This window comes from Mastigoproctus giganteus, chromosome 2 (genome assembly GCF_048544385.1).
Source record: "Mastigoproctus giganteus isolate SK-2022 chromosome 2, ASM4854438v1, whole genome shotgun sequence".
NCBI classification, from domain to species: Eukaryota; Metazoa; Arthropoda; class Arachnida; order Uropygi; family Thelyphonidae; genus Mastigoproctus; species Mastigoproctus giganteus.
The window spans coordinates 202576611-202593399 of record NC_143576.1 but is presented as its reverse complement, the minus strand read 5'-3'; the positions used below and the strand labels follow the sequence as shown (position 1 = coordinate 202593399).

At 33.8% G+C, this 16789-nt stretch overlaps 1 protein-coding gene across 1 annotated transcript in view; it reads left to right on the top strand.

The window, feature by feature from the left end:
* LOC150089919 (putative phospholipid-transporting ATPase IIA) overlaps positions 1 to 16789 on the top strand; it is a 359368-nt gene that overhangs the window by 168817 nt on the left and 173762 nt on the right. The window contains exons 13-14 of the mRNA XM_090368898.1: positions 1796 to 2077; positions 8782 to 8943. Of these exons, the coding sequence (XP_090225024.1) occupies positions 1796 to 2077; positions 8782 to 8943 (444 nt within the window). The remainder of the gene's footprint in view (positions 1 to 1795; positions 2078 to 8781; positions 8944 to 16789) is intronic.

The following is a 16789-nucleotide window of genomic DNA, read 5'->3' as shown; positions in this document are numbered from 1 at the left end:
TGATGGTGGGGGAGATTCATAAGAATGACACAGATTAGTGGCATGAGCCAAAATTACACTTGCACTTTCCTTCAGCAAGAACTTAATGCACAGCCTTTAATTACTTTTGTATGGAAATATATTAAAATAGGTGCAAAAACTATTAGCAGTCACAGACCATAGGGAGAAATGTGATTAAGCATCTGTAAGGGATGTATCAGGGTTGTAAAAAGAATAAAATACAAACTTGAATTTATTTCTCTAGTAATGCCAGGAGAAATAAAATAAACAAATTTGAGCTTTTGATTAAGTTGGCTATCACACTCCAGCTATTTATGCATTAGTGGGCCTGATGTTACTGGCTTCCTTTGCCTTGTAGATGGTGTTTTGAAAACATTGTCTTGATTTTTTGGTTTAGGGCCTTGCCTCGGTGCAATTTATTTCACTTTAAGGTTCATAAAACTAATTAATTAGCTGAAAATTATGTAAATTAGTGTACTTCATTTATATTTAGTAATGTTGCTTAATTTTTAGGGTCCGTCTTCTAATGAATAACCCTTATAATGTCACTCGGTTGTCTGTCTGTCCATCCGTCTGTTACAGCATTGTATCTTTGGAACCACTCAACATATTGACTTGAAATTTTGCATGAGTTTGTGCATCATGTGGGCCAACATAACACCATATTGATCGTTGTTGAAAAAATTTGTCTGAGAAATGAGGGGGGGGGGTAAAATGTGGGGCAGGGACAAAAAATGTCGACAGCCTATAGCTTATTATACACAGTTGGAAAGAGCTCAATGAGCAGGTCTAAAATATAATTTTAAAATAGTTTTAAAATTAAAAATGGTGTCGCCAGACAGGAAAATGTGAGTAATTTTCTTGTCCCCCCCCTCTATTTCCGTTGCTTATGTAGCTAAAAATTTAAAAATCACATTAGCTATGCATTATTCGATGCTTACCAAGGGAAAGCTATTCCGATTGAAATCTATCATTTCATTTTTGTGTTAAAATTTAAAAAAACCCAATTTTTATTGCACTTTGATAGCTCACTTCTTTGTACTAAGTAATTCTCCTTTTGGTGACAAAAAGGTTGCCAAATAGTTAGTTAGTTAATTCTATAAAGGTCACTTATAAATTTTGCGATGAGAAGTATTTTTTAACAGTTTTCAAAGCTGGAGTTGTCCCGGCAAGGAGGTACTCAGAGAGCCAGTGGTGGGGGTGGGAAGGTGCCTGCGCCGAGTCTTGCACGGCCCTCACCTGCCAGTCGCTTTTTCCCCGAGATTTTAATCGCTTCTCCAGGAAGAAGTCTGAGTCGCTTCTCCCACTCTTGTCATTCACAACAACTGGAAAGACTCGAATGTTTTTGTTGTCTATTCATCCTGAGTGCTCGTCACTCAAGCACCTGCGCAGAGTCTGCATGGCCCTCACCTGCCAGTCACTTCTATCCCAAGACTTTAATCGCTTCTCCCACCCTTGTCATTCACAACAACTGGAAAGACTCGAATAGACATTTTCGTTAGTTCCTCAGTTTTAGGCCAAGCCAGGGTACTAGAAACTTTTTTCAGTTACCATAAAGCTCTCTATTTGAGATACTACACTAACGACCATTTGTGACTATGGACCGTTCATCCCAAGTTCTCAGCACTCAGTAGTCGAACAATTTATTGTAACTTGTAACATAATTTTAGCTTGTGTGTCTAACATGTGTTAGAAATATGAGCAAAAATTATAATGAAACATGCTTTATGCAATGTACTTCAGTCAGTTGTTGAGAAACAGATTTATATAAAATTAACAATTTTTTTTTTTTTAGGTAGCAGCACATCTTCGCACTGCATATGCTCCACATCCATCTACTAGCGGTTCATCTTCAGGTACTACTCCAACCAAACTGATGACTGCCCCTCCAAAAATGCGACGCACAGTTATAACAAGGGTTCAGGAAGCTGTTAGAGCACTTGCCCTATGTCATAATGTTACCCCTGTGTATGAAAATGAATCTATTTTAAATGAAGGAGTATCAGAAGACTGTGATACAGAAGCTGATCAACACAGCAAAGAGCCCTTTGTTTATCAAGCATCAAGTCCTGATGAGGTAATATGTGCATATGTTATGTTGAACAACGATCAGTAAAGCGTATTTGATCACTTATTTTAAATTATTTTTCTTTTATACCATACAAGAAAATTCAATACTATTTAGACATATGGCTAAATTCTTAATGTAAAAGGCTTCCTTTATTTTCTGGTTTTTTTTTTTTTTTTTTATGTTAAGAAAATTATCCAGGGGGCTTTGAAACAAGGGAGTGAAACATAAGGGATTTATGGATAGGCTCTTCAGCAATAAAGTTAAGTAGGAACTCATGGAGCATGATGGGGAATGTTAAACACTGGGTTGGAGGAGCCTCTTATGACATTATGCCAGCAGTTAGAGAAAGGTAAATTTGTAATCCTTTTTCTGACTCAATATGCATGTTAATAAGAACTTGGTAAAGGATATGTAATATAATGCTCATTTATTAAAATTATTTATCACGGTGTACAAAGTGTTTGAATAGTTTATTTCTTGAAGATCCTTACATAGAATGCACTACAATAGTATGAGACCTTCATAGAAGTCACTGATTTCACACACACAATTGGAAAGTATTGCCATGTTGATGCCAGGAATGCAAAGGATGAATGTGATGAAAGGATGAAGGATGAATGCACACAGTCAAGTAGTAATTACTTTGAATAAAAATAAAACCATATTTGAGCTCCTTCACTTTGTGTTCTTTTTATTGCACCAGTCCAGGAACTTTATTGCCACACCTCATATCTGAACCCTGTTGTGGATCAGGTACACTCGGCAACATTACAGGTTTTTAACTCTATGCACAGGGATATTTTTGAGGTGAAAATACGGCCATCCCACATGCCATATGTGTGAAAGAACAGTTTGAGGAACGCAAGGAGGATTTTGAGCATTTGTTGTGACCATCCCAATCCTTGAATTCCATTGAGGCATCTTTGATATAAAAATGTGGTTGTCAGCACAATCCCCTTCTCACATTGCTCCAGGAATTGAGGATGATTTTGTTACATGAATGGTTCAGTCCAGTGTTCATTTTTTAGCACATTGTTGACTTTATGCCACATTGCATCACACCAGTAATTCAAGTTATTGACAGTTTAACATGCTGTTTGGTCATACTACTACTAAAGTAGCCTGCAGTGTGTGTTTCTATATATTAATTCTGTAATGTTTTTAATCCTAATTCAAGAAAAAGTGACAGGTGAGTTTTATGACCAGATTTATACAATTATTTTTGAGTTGTAAGTGAAGCTTTTAATAATGATGATAATTAAATTTAGTGGCAATAATTCATATTTGTTATGCATTCAAGTTTTAAGTATTTAGATTTTTTTTCTTCATTATAAGAGTGTTTTATAAATAAAATGTCATTTTACAAGTGGGAGAAAAGCATTGGTTAGCAAGACAAAGTTAAAAGATGTTAGATCATAACAGGAAATGGGAAGCAATAAAGAATTTCATTATCTGAAGAAACACCAAAACAAATCACAAAACAACCCTATTATACAAATGTATGGTTTATACTGGGACCATTTATTATTTTATAGACTTGCTCTTCAAAACTTAAATAAATTCTGAAATCTGGGTAGAAAAATGAAAGGAAAGTAGTAAGCCCTATATTGATATAAATGCACATCGTATGATGGGCATTTCAGCAAGTAATGATATAAATGTATATTTTTTTATGAAAAAGCCTGTTTACAAGATTAATTTCCATCCATCTGCTGTTTTTAAGATTATTATTTAGAGATATTTGTTACTTAAGGAAACTGCTTTCATGTTTATATGGAATTTGGATTCCCTTTGAAATTTGCAAGATTGATAAAATGAAAATCAAAATACAGCTGATCAATTAAAGCTGATCAATTTAGTTTAAATTCAAGGGACCAAAATATGTCTGTTTGATTTAAAAGGGTTTGAAGTATCTGTAGAAGCTCAGAACATATCAGTATTAATCAAGAGAAACTTTTATTCAGATACTCTTATTAACACTATGCAGAATTTTCATAATTCTCATTTACAATATTAATATTTCAGTTTCATTGCATTAGACATTCATGAATATACATTTAGCTTATTCATTTAGTCATTGTGACAAAGATAACAATTGTGCTATGGTTAAATGAAATAAATTCTCTTATGTGATAAACATGATTGCCAAGTTTCATTTTTGCTACCATAACAGTAATGTAGCCAGATGTATACGAGATATATTGTCAAACTTGTTAACGGTGCACAAGTGCTCTCTGACCAGCATACATAGTTGTAATTAGTGTTGTTTAGTGCTATTACCAAGTTTGTTGAATGAGCAGCAGTGCTGGAAGAGAGAGAGAGAGAGAGCTTGAATTTGCAAGTATTAAACATCAAATAACATATCAAAACCATTTCTCTCTTTAGAAGGCATATACAGTTAAACATAATAAACAGCAGTGCTTGTTTTAATGTACAGCTTATGTACATTGAGTTGCATGACTATTATGGTGGCAACAGTGAAACTCAGTTATCTTTTTTATTATTATATAGATTTGTTGTGAATTCCTTAAGAAAAATTGTTTTTTAAAAATAATTTAAAAAACTATTATAAGCAAAATTTATTTTGAAAAATATATATTTTCAAAATTTCCAGTGTGAAACTATTTTTTTCCCCCCTTTCAAATTGAGTGAATATATGTAGTGATTTGAACATGCACAGCAGCTGTGTAGGAATCGTGTCTTTTTGTATCATTAGTGTTCAGTGTTTTTTTTTTTTTTGTTCCCTTCCTTCTTTTTTTTTTCTTGTGCAAATAAAATGGATTATAAATACCTGCACCCATAATTCAAATTGCAGTTACATGAATTCTCTGTAATTCCATATGCAGTTTTTGGGGAAGTGAATATAAATATAAAATTTAAAGATGCATACACCGTATAATGATACCACACTGCTGGACAAAATTAACAGAACAAAATGTTCTTTATGAATATTTTATTGTGAACAGTGTCACTGAAGGTGAATATTTGATATAATAGGTATCCTGGCATGCAAATTCTAAGTATCCAATAGAAACTGATCTACCACCTTACAGAGCTGCACATTATGCAAATTATTCATGCCTATAAAAATACGGATTGCGACCACATCACGTCATTGGTCATTCCCAGTTTTTTGGCTTGCTCAGTGGGATAGCCACATCTCCAGCTCTCAGGATGGCAAGTCATCATCATTTAGATGATTCTTTGAGATGGTAAGCTGTTGGACTACTTGAAGTCAGGCAGTTTGTGGAGGTGGCACGTTGGTTTAATGTGTTACACAGTGTGACACTATGGAAGCAGTTTCAGGAGATTGAGACCATTGCAAGAAAAGCTGGCCAAGGTTGTCAGAGGGCTACGCCAACCAGAACAGATTGCTATCTCACTCTAACAGCAAGACAGAACCCCCTATGATATCCTACTACTAAAATTAAAATTAGTAATAGGATACACAGGCCACATATGAAAACATTTCCAACCAGACTGTGTTAAGAAGGCTCAATTTAAGTGGGTTCTACGCAAGGAAACCAGTGGTTTGTATTCCTTTAATCCCAAATCACCACATAGTGGTGCTGTGATGATGGTTTGGGGTTAAAACTATCGAAACTGGTAGTTTTAACCACCAGTTTCGGTGGTTAAACTGGTGCCATCAAGTGATTTGGAATCCTAACAAATTGGGTACAATTCTGTTCCCTGATGAGTCCTCCTATACTTCCTGTTTACTTATTCTGTTGCAGTGACGGTAATCCTTGGCATACATGATATGAGTAGCATATTGGAAAAGAAAATATACCAGCATATGGCCACCCATAAATAGTTTATACTATTAAACTGTTAAGAATCTGACAGTTATTGATCCCACCTGGTGCAGAGAGCTCACAGTGATAATAATTATATGCACAAAAAAATCATATTCTATTTTGTTTTGCTATGATTGCAATTTAAAAAAGTTTATAATGCAACTACCAATAGACAGATTTCCTTTAAATTCTAATACTAGATGAAAAACACTGAAGAACGATGTAATATTTTTTTCAAAAAACAAATCATTGAGGAGTGCACACTGTTTTTCTTTGTGTGCAAACAACAGTGGTTGCAAAGATTTCAATTTGACACTAGTTTTCAGAAGTGTATGATGCAGCTTACAGTTTCTATAGATTTTTTCTTGAAATTTTGATACAAGATCAGATACACAGTGGAGTCCCCCAGGGTTCAGTGTTGAGTCCATTGTTGTTTTCTCTATTCATCAATGATATTGATTATGGTATATCAGGCTTAATGTCCAAGTTTGCAGACAATAAAAAGGTCAGCAGGGTTGTTAATGACAGTACACTGCTGCAACAGGATCTAGAAAATTTGAGCAGATGGGCTGAGAGGTGGCAACTGAAGTTTAACATTGACAAATGTAAAGTACTGCATATGGGAAGCAGTAACCCCAGAGTAACGTATCAACCGTGTGGTACCACACTGAAAGTGGTAGAGAGTGAAAAGGACCTGGGGATAATTGTGCAGGCAGATATGAAGTTTTCTGAGCAGTGCAGACGGTCTGCAAGGGTAGCTCATGGTGTCTTGTCAATGATATACAGGAATTTTACTAACAGGGACAAGGAGGTGATTATCCCCTTCAGGCCACACCTTGAGTACTGCATACAGGTCTGGAGACCTCATTTTAAGAAGGATGTAGAGTTGTTGAATGAGTACAGAGAAGGGCAACAAGATTAGTGAATGGAACAAAGGGTTGCTCTTATGAAGAAAGGCTTAAGTTTTGCAAATTGCAGTGTCTGCAGACTAGGCACCTGCGAGGTGATCTGATTGAGGTGTATAAAGCCTTGAATGGTTTGAGCATGCTCGATGCTGATGGGATTCTTCCTCTTGCTCAGAATAATCGCCTGAGAGGGCATAAATTCAAATTGAGAAAAGACAGTTGTAGGATAATGTGCGGAAGTTTGCCTGTAGCCAGCAGGTGGTTGATTGCTGGAACAAACTTCCATCTGTCGTTGTGGAAGTTGATAGCTTAAACAGATTCAAGGTGGAACTGGACAGACAATTTGGAGCGAGTGGATGGATGAAATGGGAAGGGGCTTTTTATTTTATTTTATTTTATTTTTTTGGCTGATGCTATATAAGCTTGCTTTCTTGCATCATGTGCCCATGCTAATACATCCAGAAAATGTGTAGTAATATATACTTATATATAATCGTTTTCAAAGAACAATTTTATGCAAGTAATACAAACTGCTTTTATCCATTGCATAGTGTGGTACTTTGTCAGACACCAGTTTTTGTAATTTTTCCAATTTATAATGTGGCTTCCAGTGGATGTATTTCCTTGAAATTTTATTTGTTAGATTTAGTTTGTTGCAAAACACACCAAAGAAGGAATGTATAACAATTTCTTTTTTGGAAAAAAATTGTTGTGCGTAATAGGTACTGTTTTTTCTATGTGCACAAAGAAACATTTAGGCATAATAGCATTTCATATTTGATCCCGTATTTTTCTTCGTTGTCTGCTAACAGAAATTCCTGTAATTTTCACCGGAGCAATTGAAAACACTTTTTGAAAGGTATTAGGTGTTTCAGTTGTGTAGATGGGGAGCCTGAAATTCATCTGGGTCACAAATATCCAGCACATCTCTGACTTGGGGTAAAAAAGATTTTTCATTTAAAGACAAATGTTCTTTTTGGTTTGTCATTTGTCTAATGGTGAAAACCATAATGTAACTATGTGCACATTAAGTAAACAAATTTCTCATTAAACTTTCAAATATTATTACCTTCATATAATATTAAAGACTTTTGATTGTCCTTAGACAACAGAAAATTACAAAGGTTTTTCCTGTTTTTGGTTATTTAGTCTAGTGATAATCAATCTTTTTATTGACGTACATCTTATGACTTTCTCCAAATATAGTACCCAATTATATTTTTTTTCATGCAAAATGTGTTCACTAAATAAAATTTTTAGATATTACCTGTTTTTAATACTGCTGATGATTGACAAATTAACCCAAACATACGATAACACTTTGCCATATTAATATCAATAAGGCAAAGAAATTTGCCTTATTGATATTAAAACTTTTTAGATAATTTTTTATTAAAAACTTTGTGTGCCAGCATACCCCTGGGCATCTACATATTCATTTAATATAATTGATTTTGTCTCCTCCATTTAGGTGTTTTCCTTATCATCAGTGATGTTTTCCTCCCCTTCATATATTTAATGTCATCAAAGTTTTTTAGTTTTTCACTGCAGTCTATTAATTGAGGACTGAAATATTTAGTGGGAAAGGGTAATACCTGAGTTATACCATCCTATTTATCAAGATGGCTTAACTTCAAGAATAGTACTCTTTATGAAACTACTCTAGCCAATGATGGAATTGAATCCAGATCTTTCCAAACAAGTGATGAATGGGAAAGCCATTATTTATTAACTTGAGGATGTATTCAAATGGAAATTCACCTAATTTATTTTTAGTTTATTTAAAGTGCAATAATTCAGTTTATTATTTAGATTTCATAAGTTATGAAAATATTTTTATTAAAAATGATATTGAAAAATTTGCTGTTTTTATATTAGCATTAATTGCAATATCATAATAATGCAGTCTAATTGTAAAATAGAAAGGAATAGTAATGCTGCAATATCTGTAGAAATCAGAAAATACTTTTTTTTTAGGAAATACTGATAAATTATTTTATGTATGTAGGTTGCCCTTGTTAGATGGACTGAGAGTGTAGGCCTTGCTCTTATTCACAGAGATTTATCAACAATGAAAGTGAGAACAGCACACAACCAGATTTTGACTTATTCTATTCTTCAAATCTTTCCTTTCACATCAGAGACAAAGAGGATGGGTATTATAGTGAAGGTATTAGAATGAATGCTGCTATAGTATCTTATTTTATAATCTTTTTTGTAATTGTTAAATTAGAAAAAAAAACAAAACAAAATTAACTGTAATTTAATTTTAGCTTCTTTTGTTGCTTTTAATTGACACTATTTCTACAGTCATCCTGTTATGCTGAAGGTTATATTTTGTGACATTTTATTGATTTTATACATCAATTGCTGTCTCTCCAAGACGGATTTATTTTTAATTACAAATAAAGTATGCCACTTACTGCAGTCATGGATAATTATTCGTGTAATGTTATCACTTTTGTGAAGTCATGATAAAATGCATACTAATATATATATATATATATATATATATATATATATATATATATATATATATATATATATATATGAACTTATGTAGAGGAGTATGAGGAATAGAAAAAGAGTATCAGAACAGATTAATGCCATCAAAATAATGATTGAACATTACTTCAGAATATAAGTATTAGGGGTGAAAACTATACCCATGAGGCCAAAGTGCCAAATATTTAGGTAACCTAAGTTGGACTTCTTTGTTGTACCCTATAAATAAACACACAGATTATAATAAAATAGTAAAATTAAAATGATGATGTAGCTAGTTATTGATATTTGGATACATTGAATGGAAAGTTAACTAGGGCTAGCTCCTCTCAATATATCCCATTAATAATTAGCTGAGGCTATCTGTTTCTGTTTGCCATTTGCCAGTTTTTCTAGGTTCAAATATACTGAGAATTTACTATGAATGTACTATCAATTTAGTTTAATTACTGTAATATACATTAAATTTAGCAGAAAACTGACAGAATAACTCTAGCCCGACAGATAGCAGTGAAAATTATTAATAAAAAATAATGGAAGTGAATCAAGAATAATAAAAGTGAGTACCAACTATTAATTAGTGTAATTTATTTATGTAGTGAAAAGGAAAGACTTAAGCTGTTTCTATGCTTTTGTTTTCTGCTTGCTAACTCTATAAATTTTTATACCTCAAAATCTATTAGAGGAATTCGAGGGAGATTGAAGTTTATTACTATTCTTATTCCTCTTCCTATTCGCCTTAATTTTGGCTTAAGCCTTTCCTTTTCACTGCATAAATAAATTGCACTAATTAATAGTTGGTACTCACTTTTATTATTCTTGATTCACTTCCATTATTTTTTATTAATAATTTTAACTGCTATCTGTCAGGCTAGCGGTTATTCTGCCAGTTTTCTGCTAAATTTAATGTGTATTAAAGTAATTAAACTAAATTGATAATATATTCGCAATAAATTCTCAGTACATTTGAACCTAGAAAAACTGGCAAATGGCAAACAGAAACAGATAGCCTCAGCTAATTATTGATGAGATATATTAAGTGGAGCTAGCCCTAGTTAACATTCCATTCAATGTATCCAAATATCAATAACTAGCTACATCATCATCTTAATTTTACTATTTTATTATAATCTGTGTTTATTTATAGGGTACAACAAAGAAGTCCAACTTAGGTTACCTAAATACTTGGCCCTCTGGCCTCATGGGTATAGCCTTCACTCCTAATACTTATATATTAAATTGCTCCAATTTATCCAGTTGGTATTAAGTTTAAAAAAAAAAAAGAAGTTATATAAATATTAACTTTTATGATGACAAAATATATTCATATACAGGGTATCCCAGGAGGAAAGGTCAATATTCCAGGAGGTGAAAGGATAGGTTATTTTAAGCAAACAAGTTCATATAAACATTTGCCCTATCCTAAATGGTTTCCGCAATAGAGCTACTTTAATGTACATTTGTTTTGAAATTGACACGCAATATTTTCCTTCCCTGCCATTTGATTGCCAGTTATCAGTTGATTGTTGCGACTGTAGAAGTGAATCAGTGAGTAGCATCAGTTGTCAGTTCTAATTGTGGAAGTGTTTGCTAAAAATGGTGCACATTTTTACTAATGCCGAATATGCAGATATGCTGTATGTTTACGGCTTCTGTGATGGTAGTGCCTCTGCTGCTGTTAAAGAATACCGTCAGCACTTTCCTGCACGTTGATTTCCAAATCGTAGAGTGTTTTCCAGTTTTCAACACATTGCGTGAAAGTGGTATGCTTTTCAGTGCTCATGTTTCATCTGTTCATCTGAACAAGGACATCAAGAAAATGTGCAGGAACAGAAAGACATTCTGAACATGGTTCAGCATAGTCCTACAATTAGCACATGAAGACTTTCTGCACGTCTCAGTGTTTCATGAACACGTGTATGGAGAACACTACACGAAGAGAGCTTGTACCCATTTCACCCACAGTGTGTGCAAAATTTCACATAGGGGACAGTGCCACCCATCTTGAATTTTATCATTGGTTAAATGCCAATCATGAAATGCTTCCATTAATACTATTTACTGATGAAGCAATGTTTACCTGGAATGGAACCAACAACACATGTAACACTCGTCGATGGTCGCACGTGAATCCATGTGGTACTGTGTAAACAAAATTTCAAATTCGTTTCTCAATCATTGTGTGGTGCGGTATGATTTATAACCTGTTGATAGGTCCCATTATTTTAGAACATCGAATGACAGGACACAATTACCTTCAATTTTTGCAAAATACAAAAAAAAAAAAAAAAACAAATTTCACACACCCATTCCCCCTAAATGTTTGTCCAGTTCCTCCTTAAATTTATTTAACCTATCAACTTCCACAACGACAGATGAAAATTTGTTCCGGCAATTAACCACACGCAGACTAAACACAAATTTCCATAAATCTATCTATTCTACATCTGTCCTTCCTCAATTTCAATTTATGCCCCCTTATGTTCGTAATCTGAACCAGTGGAAGAATCCCATCAGAATTCAGCGTGCTCAACCCATTCAAGGCCTTATACCTCACTCAGATCACCGCTCAGGTACCTAGACTCCAGCTGCTGCAATTTGCAGAACTTAAGCCTCTCTTGGTAAGAGGATCCCTTCATTCCCCTCACCAATCTTGTTACCCTTCTCTGTACACGCTCAAGCAAATTTATATCCTTCCTAAAATGAGGCTTCCAGACCTGTATGCAGTACTCAAGGTGTGGCCTGACCATTGCCTTATACAGAGGGACAATCACTTCCTTTTCCCTGCTAGCAAAATTCCTGTATATCATTGATAAAACCCCATGACCTGCCCTGGCAGCCTGTCTACATTGCTCAGAAAACTTCATATCTGACTGCACAGTTATTCCCAGGTATTTTTCATTTTCTACCAATTTAAGTGTAGTACCACACAGTTGGTACATTTCTCTGGGGTTACTTCTACCCATATGTAGTACTTTGCATTTGTCAATGTTAAACTTTAGTTGCCACTTCTCAGCCCATCTGCCCAAATTTTCTAGATCCTGTTGCAGAAGCACACTGCCATTACTATCATTAACAACCCTGCCAACCTTTGTATCATCTGCAAACTTCGACACTAAGCCTGATATACCTTCATCAATATCATTGATAAATATACAAAACAACAGTGGACCCAACACCGAACACTGTGAGACTCCACTAATAACATTAGTCCATGGAGAACTGCACCCATTGATTTCCACCCTCTGTCTTCTCCCACTCAACCATTATTTTATCCATTGTAGCAACTTACCCTTAATATCATTCTGCTCCAATTTGTACAGTAGTCTTCCATGCAAAACAGTATCAAAAGCTTTCCTGAAATCCAAGTATATGATATCAAAATTATTTTTTGCATCCAGTTCCATTGTAACCACATCATAATATCCTATCAAATTTGTCAGACAAGACTTTCCCTTAGCAAATCCATGCTGCATCTGAATTATCGCTGCAGTCTTGTTTAGCGCTGCAGTTAGTTTAACTTCTGTTCCAGAAGTTAAACTAACTGGTTATTTTTATGTTAATTTTTGCTCTACAGTTTTTGCCATACTACTGGCTTATGTTTTATTTTTTTATTTATTTAATTCTAAAATTTAAAATATTGGATATATATATATATATATATATATAACCATAGAAATTAGAATAAAAATTAAAAATAAAAATAATGCCGGCAGCATGGCAAGACAACAGCGAAAATAAAATATAACGATAAACGAACAGGGAGGGAAGAGAAGGGGGTAACAAGAATAAAATTATTGCAGCAGAAACTCTCTAAGATAATTTAGAACATCTAAATGTTAGAATAATAAAATAATAATTGACTAAATTTTGAAAGCCAGTTAAATAGAAATTTAATGGCGCCTCCTCTGACGGGCACCAGGTCCAAATTTATGTGAAATATTACTAACAGAGATGTAAACCACTACAATAAAATAAAACAAAAATAAACCAAAAATAGACCGACCATTACGCCCATCTCAACAGAGGACCACAAGGCCAATAATGGTCAGGGAATCGTTGCATTTTGATCGCTAGACAAATCGCCGCAAAGGCGAGTTGATCGAAAGATCAGTCTGTCACCTCATCCCCAGATCGAACTGCCAATGCAGTGGACTTGAATACCAGTGGTCCTTTGTGGCGATTTGTCTAGTGATCGAAATGCAGCGATTCCCTGGCCAATATTGGCCTTGTGGTCCTCTGTTGAGATGGGCTGTTAATGGTCAGTCTATTTTTGTTTTATTTTATTGTTGTGGTTTACATCTCTGTTAGTGATATTTCACATAAATTTGGACCTGGTGCCTGTCAGAGGGGGTGTCGTTAAATTTCTATTTAATTGACTTTCGAAATTTAATGAATTGTTATTTTATTATTCTAACGTTTAGACGTTCTAAATTATCTTAGTTTCTGCTGCAATATTTTTATTCTTGTTACCCCTCTCTTCCCTCCCTGTTGGTTTATCATTGTTTTATTTTTGCTCTTGTCTTGTCATGCTGCTGGCATTATTTTTAATTTTTATTCTAATTTCTATGGTTACATTTCCAGCATCATGTAGAGGAATATACTTTTTGCTGCCTCTAATGTTTGTTGTATCTTTTTATTTTATTTTTATTTTTATTATGAAAGATTCAATTTCCAACTATTTTAAACATTATTCAAATATATGTATAATTATATATATATATATATATATATATCCATTATTTTAAATTAAATAAAACATAAGCCAGTAGTATGGCAAAAACTGTAGAGCGAAAATTAACATAAAAATAACCCAAATAAACAATCGAACGAAAAAAAAAGAATAGATATAAACAGTAGCCCAGAAACCCTAATATAATTTCGATCTTTAAATCCAATTAACAAAAACTATACAAATTTTAGGATGATGCCAATTAGTTATTAATTTAGCGGTACCCCCCCGAGAGGTACCAGTTCCGAAAGACGTGAAATATCACCCAAAGAGGGTTAAAGGAACTACCAAACGATAACAAAATCAAAATAAACTAAAATAAAATAGAATAGACTGACCATCATGCCCCATATCGACAGAGGACCACGAGGCCAATAATGGTCATGGAATCGCTGCATTTCAATCGTCATACAAAACATCGCAAAGGCGGAAATATCGAAGAACCAAACCACCCTTCCATTCTCCGATAGATCAACCAATGCAGAGGATTTGCATGGCGGTGGTCCTTATGCAGCGAAAATAAACTATAGAACAGACAGCACTCTAAAGCAGAGCCACACTACTGACATACTGTAAGCTGAATCAGCTTATATTGAAGAAAAAAAGGAAATAGATGGCGGCACAGGCGTTGCTAAATTAGCATATCGACCCATTACTATTGAATTATATTAAATGTTGACGAAAATTAAATTATAAAAAAATTAAAATAATTAAGATAATTAAGCATTCATTAGAGGCAGCAATTTGCAATTCCTCCATATGAAGCCGAAATATATACTATCATTGAATTATATTAAATAAAGTTAAATTATAGTAATATGAATAAATAATTAAGCATTCATTAGAGGCAGCGACATGCAATTCCTCCATATGAAGCTGAAATACATCCATTATTTTAAATTAAATAAAACATAAGCCAGTAGTATGGCAAAAACTGTAGAGCGAAAATTAACATAAAAATAACCCAAATAAACAATCGAACGAAAAAAAAAGAATAGATATAAACAGTAGCCCAGAAACCCTAATATAATTTCGATCTTTAAATCCAATTAACAAAAACTATACAAATTTTAGGATGATGCCAATTAGTTATTAATTTAGCGGTACCCCCCCGAGAGGTACCAGTTCCGAAAGACGTGAAATATCACCCAAAGAGGGTTAAAGGAACTACCAAACGATAACAAAATCAAAATAAACTAAAATAAAATAGAATAGACTGACCATCATGCCCCATATCGACAGAGGACCACGAGGCCAATAATGGTCATGGAATCGCTGCATTTCAATCGTCATACAAAACATCGCAAAGGCGGAAATATCGAAGAACCAAACCACCCTTCCATTCTCCGATAGATCAACCAATGCAGAGGATTTGCATGTCGATATGGGGCATGATGGTCAGTCTATTCTATTTTATTTTAGTTTATTTTGATTTTGTTATCGTTTGGTAGTTCCTTTAACCCTCTTTGGGTGATATTTCACGTCTTTCGGAACTGGTACCTCTCGGGGGGGTACCGCTAAATTAATAACTAATTGGCATCATCCTAAAATTTGTATAGTTTTTGTTAATTGGATTTAAAGATCGAAATTATATTAGGGTTTCTGGGCTACTGTTTATATCTATTCTTTTTTTTTCGTTCGATTGTTTATTTGGGTTATTTTTATGTTAATTTTCGCTCTACAGTTTTTGCCATACTACTGGCTTATGTTTTATTTAATTTAAAATAATGGATGTATTTCAGCTTCATATGGAGGAATTGCATGTCGCTGCCTCTAATGAATGCTTAATTATTTATTCATTTTACTATAATTTAACTTTATTTAATATAATTCAATGATAGTATATATTTCGGCTTCATATGGAGGAATTGCAAGTTGCTGCCTCTAATGAATGCTTAATTATCTTAATTATTTTAATTTTTTTATAATTTAATTTTCGTCAACATTTAATATAATTCAATAGTAATGGGTCGATATGCTAATTTAGCAACGCCTGTGCCGCCATCTATTTCCTTTTTTTCTTCAATATAAGCTGATTCAGCTTACAGTATGTCAGTAGTGTGGCTCTGCTTTAGAGTGCTGTCTGTTCTATAGTTTATTTTCGCTGCATAAGGACCACCGCCATGCAAATCCTCTGCATTGGTTGATCTATCGGAGAATGGAAGGGTGGTTTGGTTCTTCGATATTTCCGCCTTTGCGATGTTTTGTATGACGATTGAAATGCAGCGATTCCATGACCATTATTGGCCTCGTGGTCCTCTGTCGATATGGGGCATGATGGTCAGTCTATTCTATTTTATTTTAGTTTATTTTGATTTTGTTATCGTTTGGTAGTTCCTTTAACCCTCTTTGGGTGATATTTCACGTCTTTCGGAACTGGTACCTCTCGGGGGGGGTACCGCTAAATTAATAACTAATTGGCATCATCCTAAAATTTGTATAGTTTTTGTTAATTGGATTTAAAGATCGAAATTATATTAGGGTTTCTGGGCTACTGTTTATATCTATTCTTTTTTTTTCGTTCGATTGTTTATTTGGGTTATTTTTATGTTAATTTTCGCTCTACAGTTTTTGCCATACTACTGGCTTATGTTTTATTTAATTTAAAATAATGGATGTATTTCAGCTTCATATGGAGGAATTGCATGTCGCTGCCTCTAATGAATGCTTAATTATTTATTCATTTTACTATAATTTACTTTATTTAATATAATTCAATGATAGTATATATATATATATATATATATATATATATATATATATATATACACACACACAT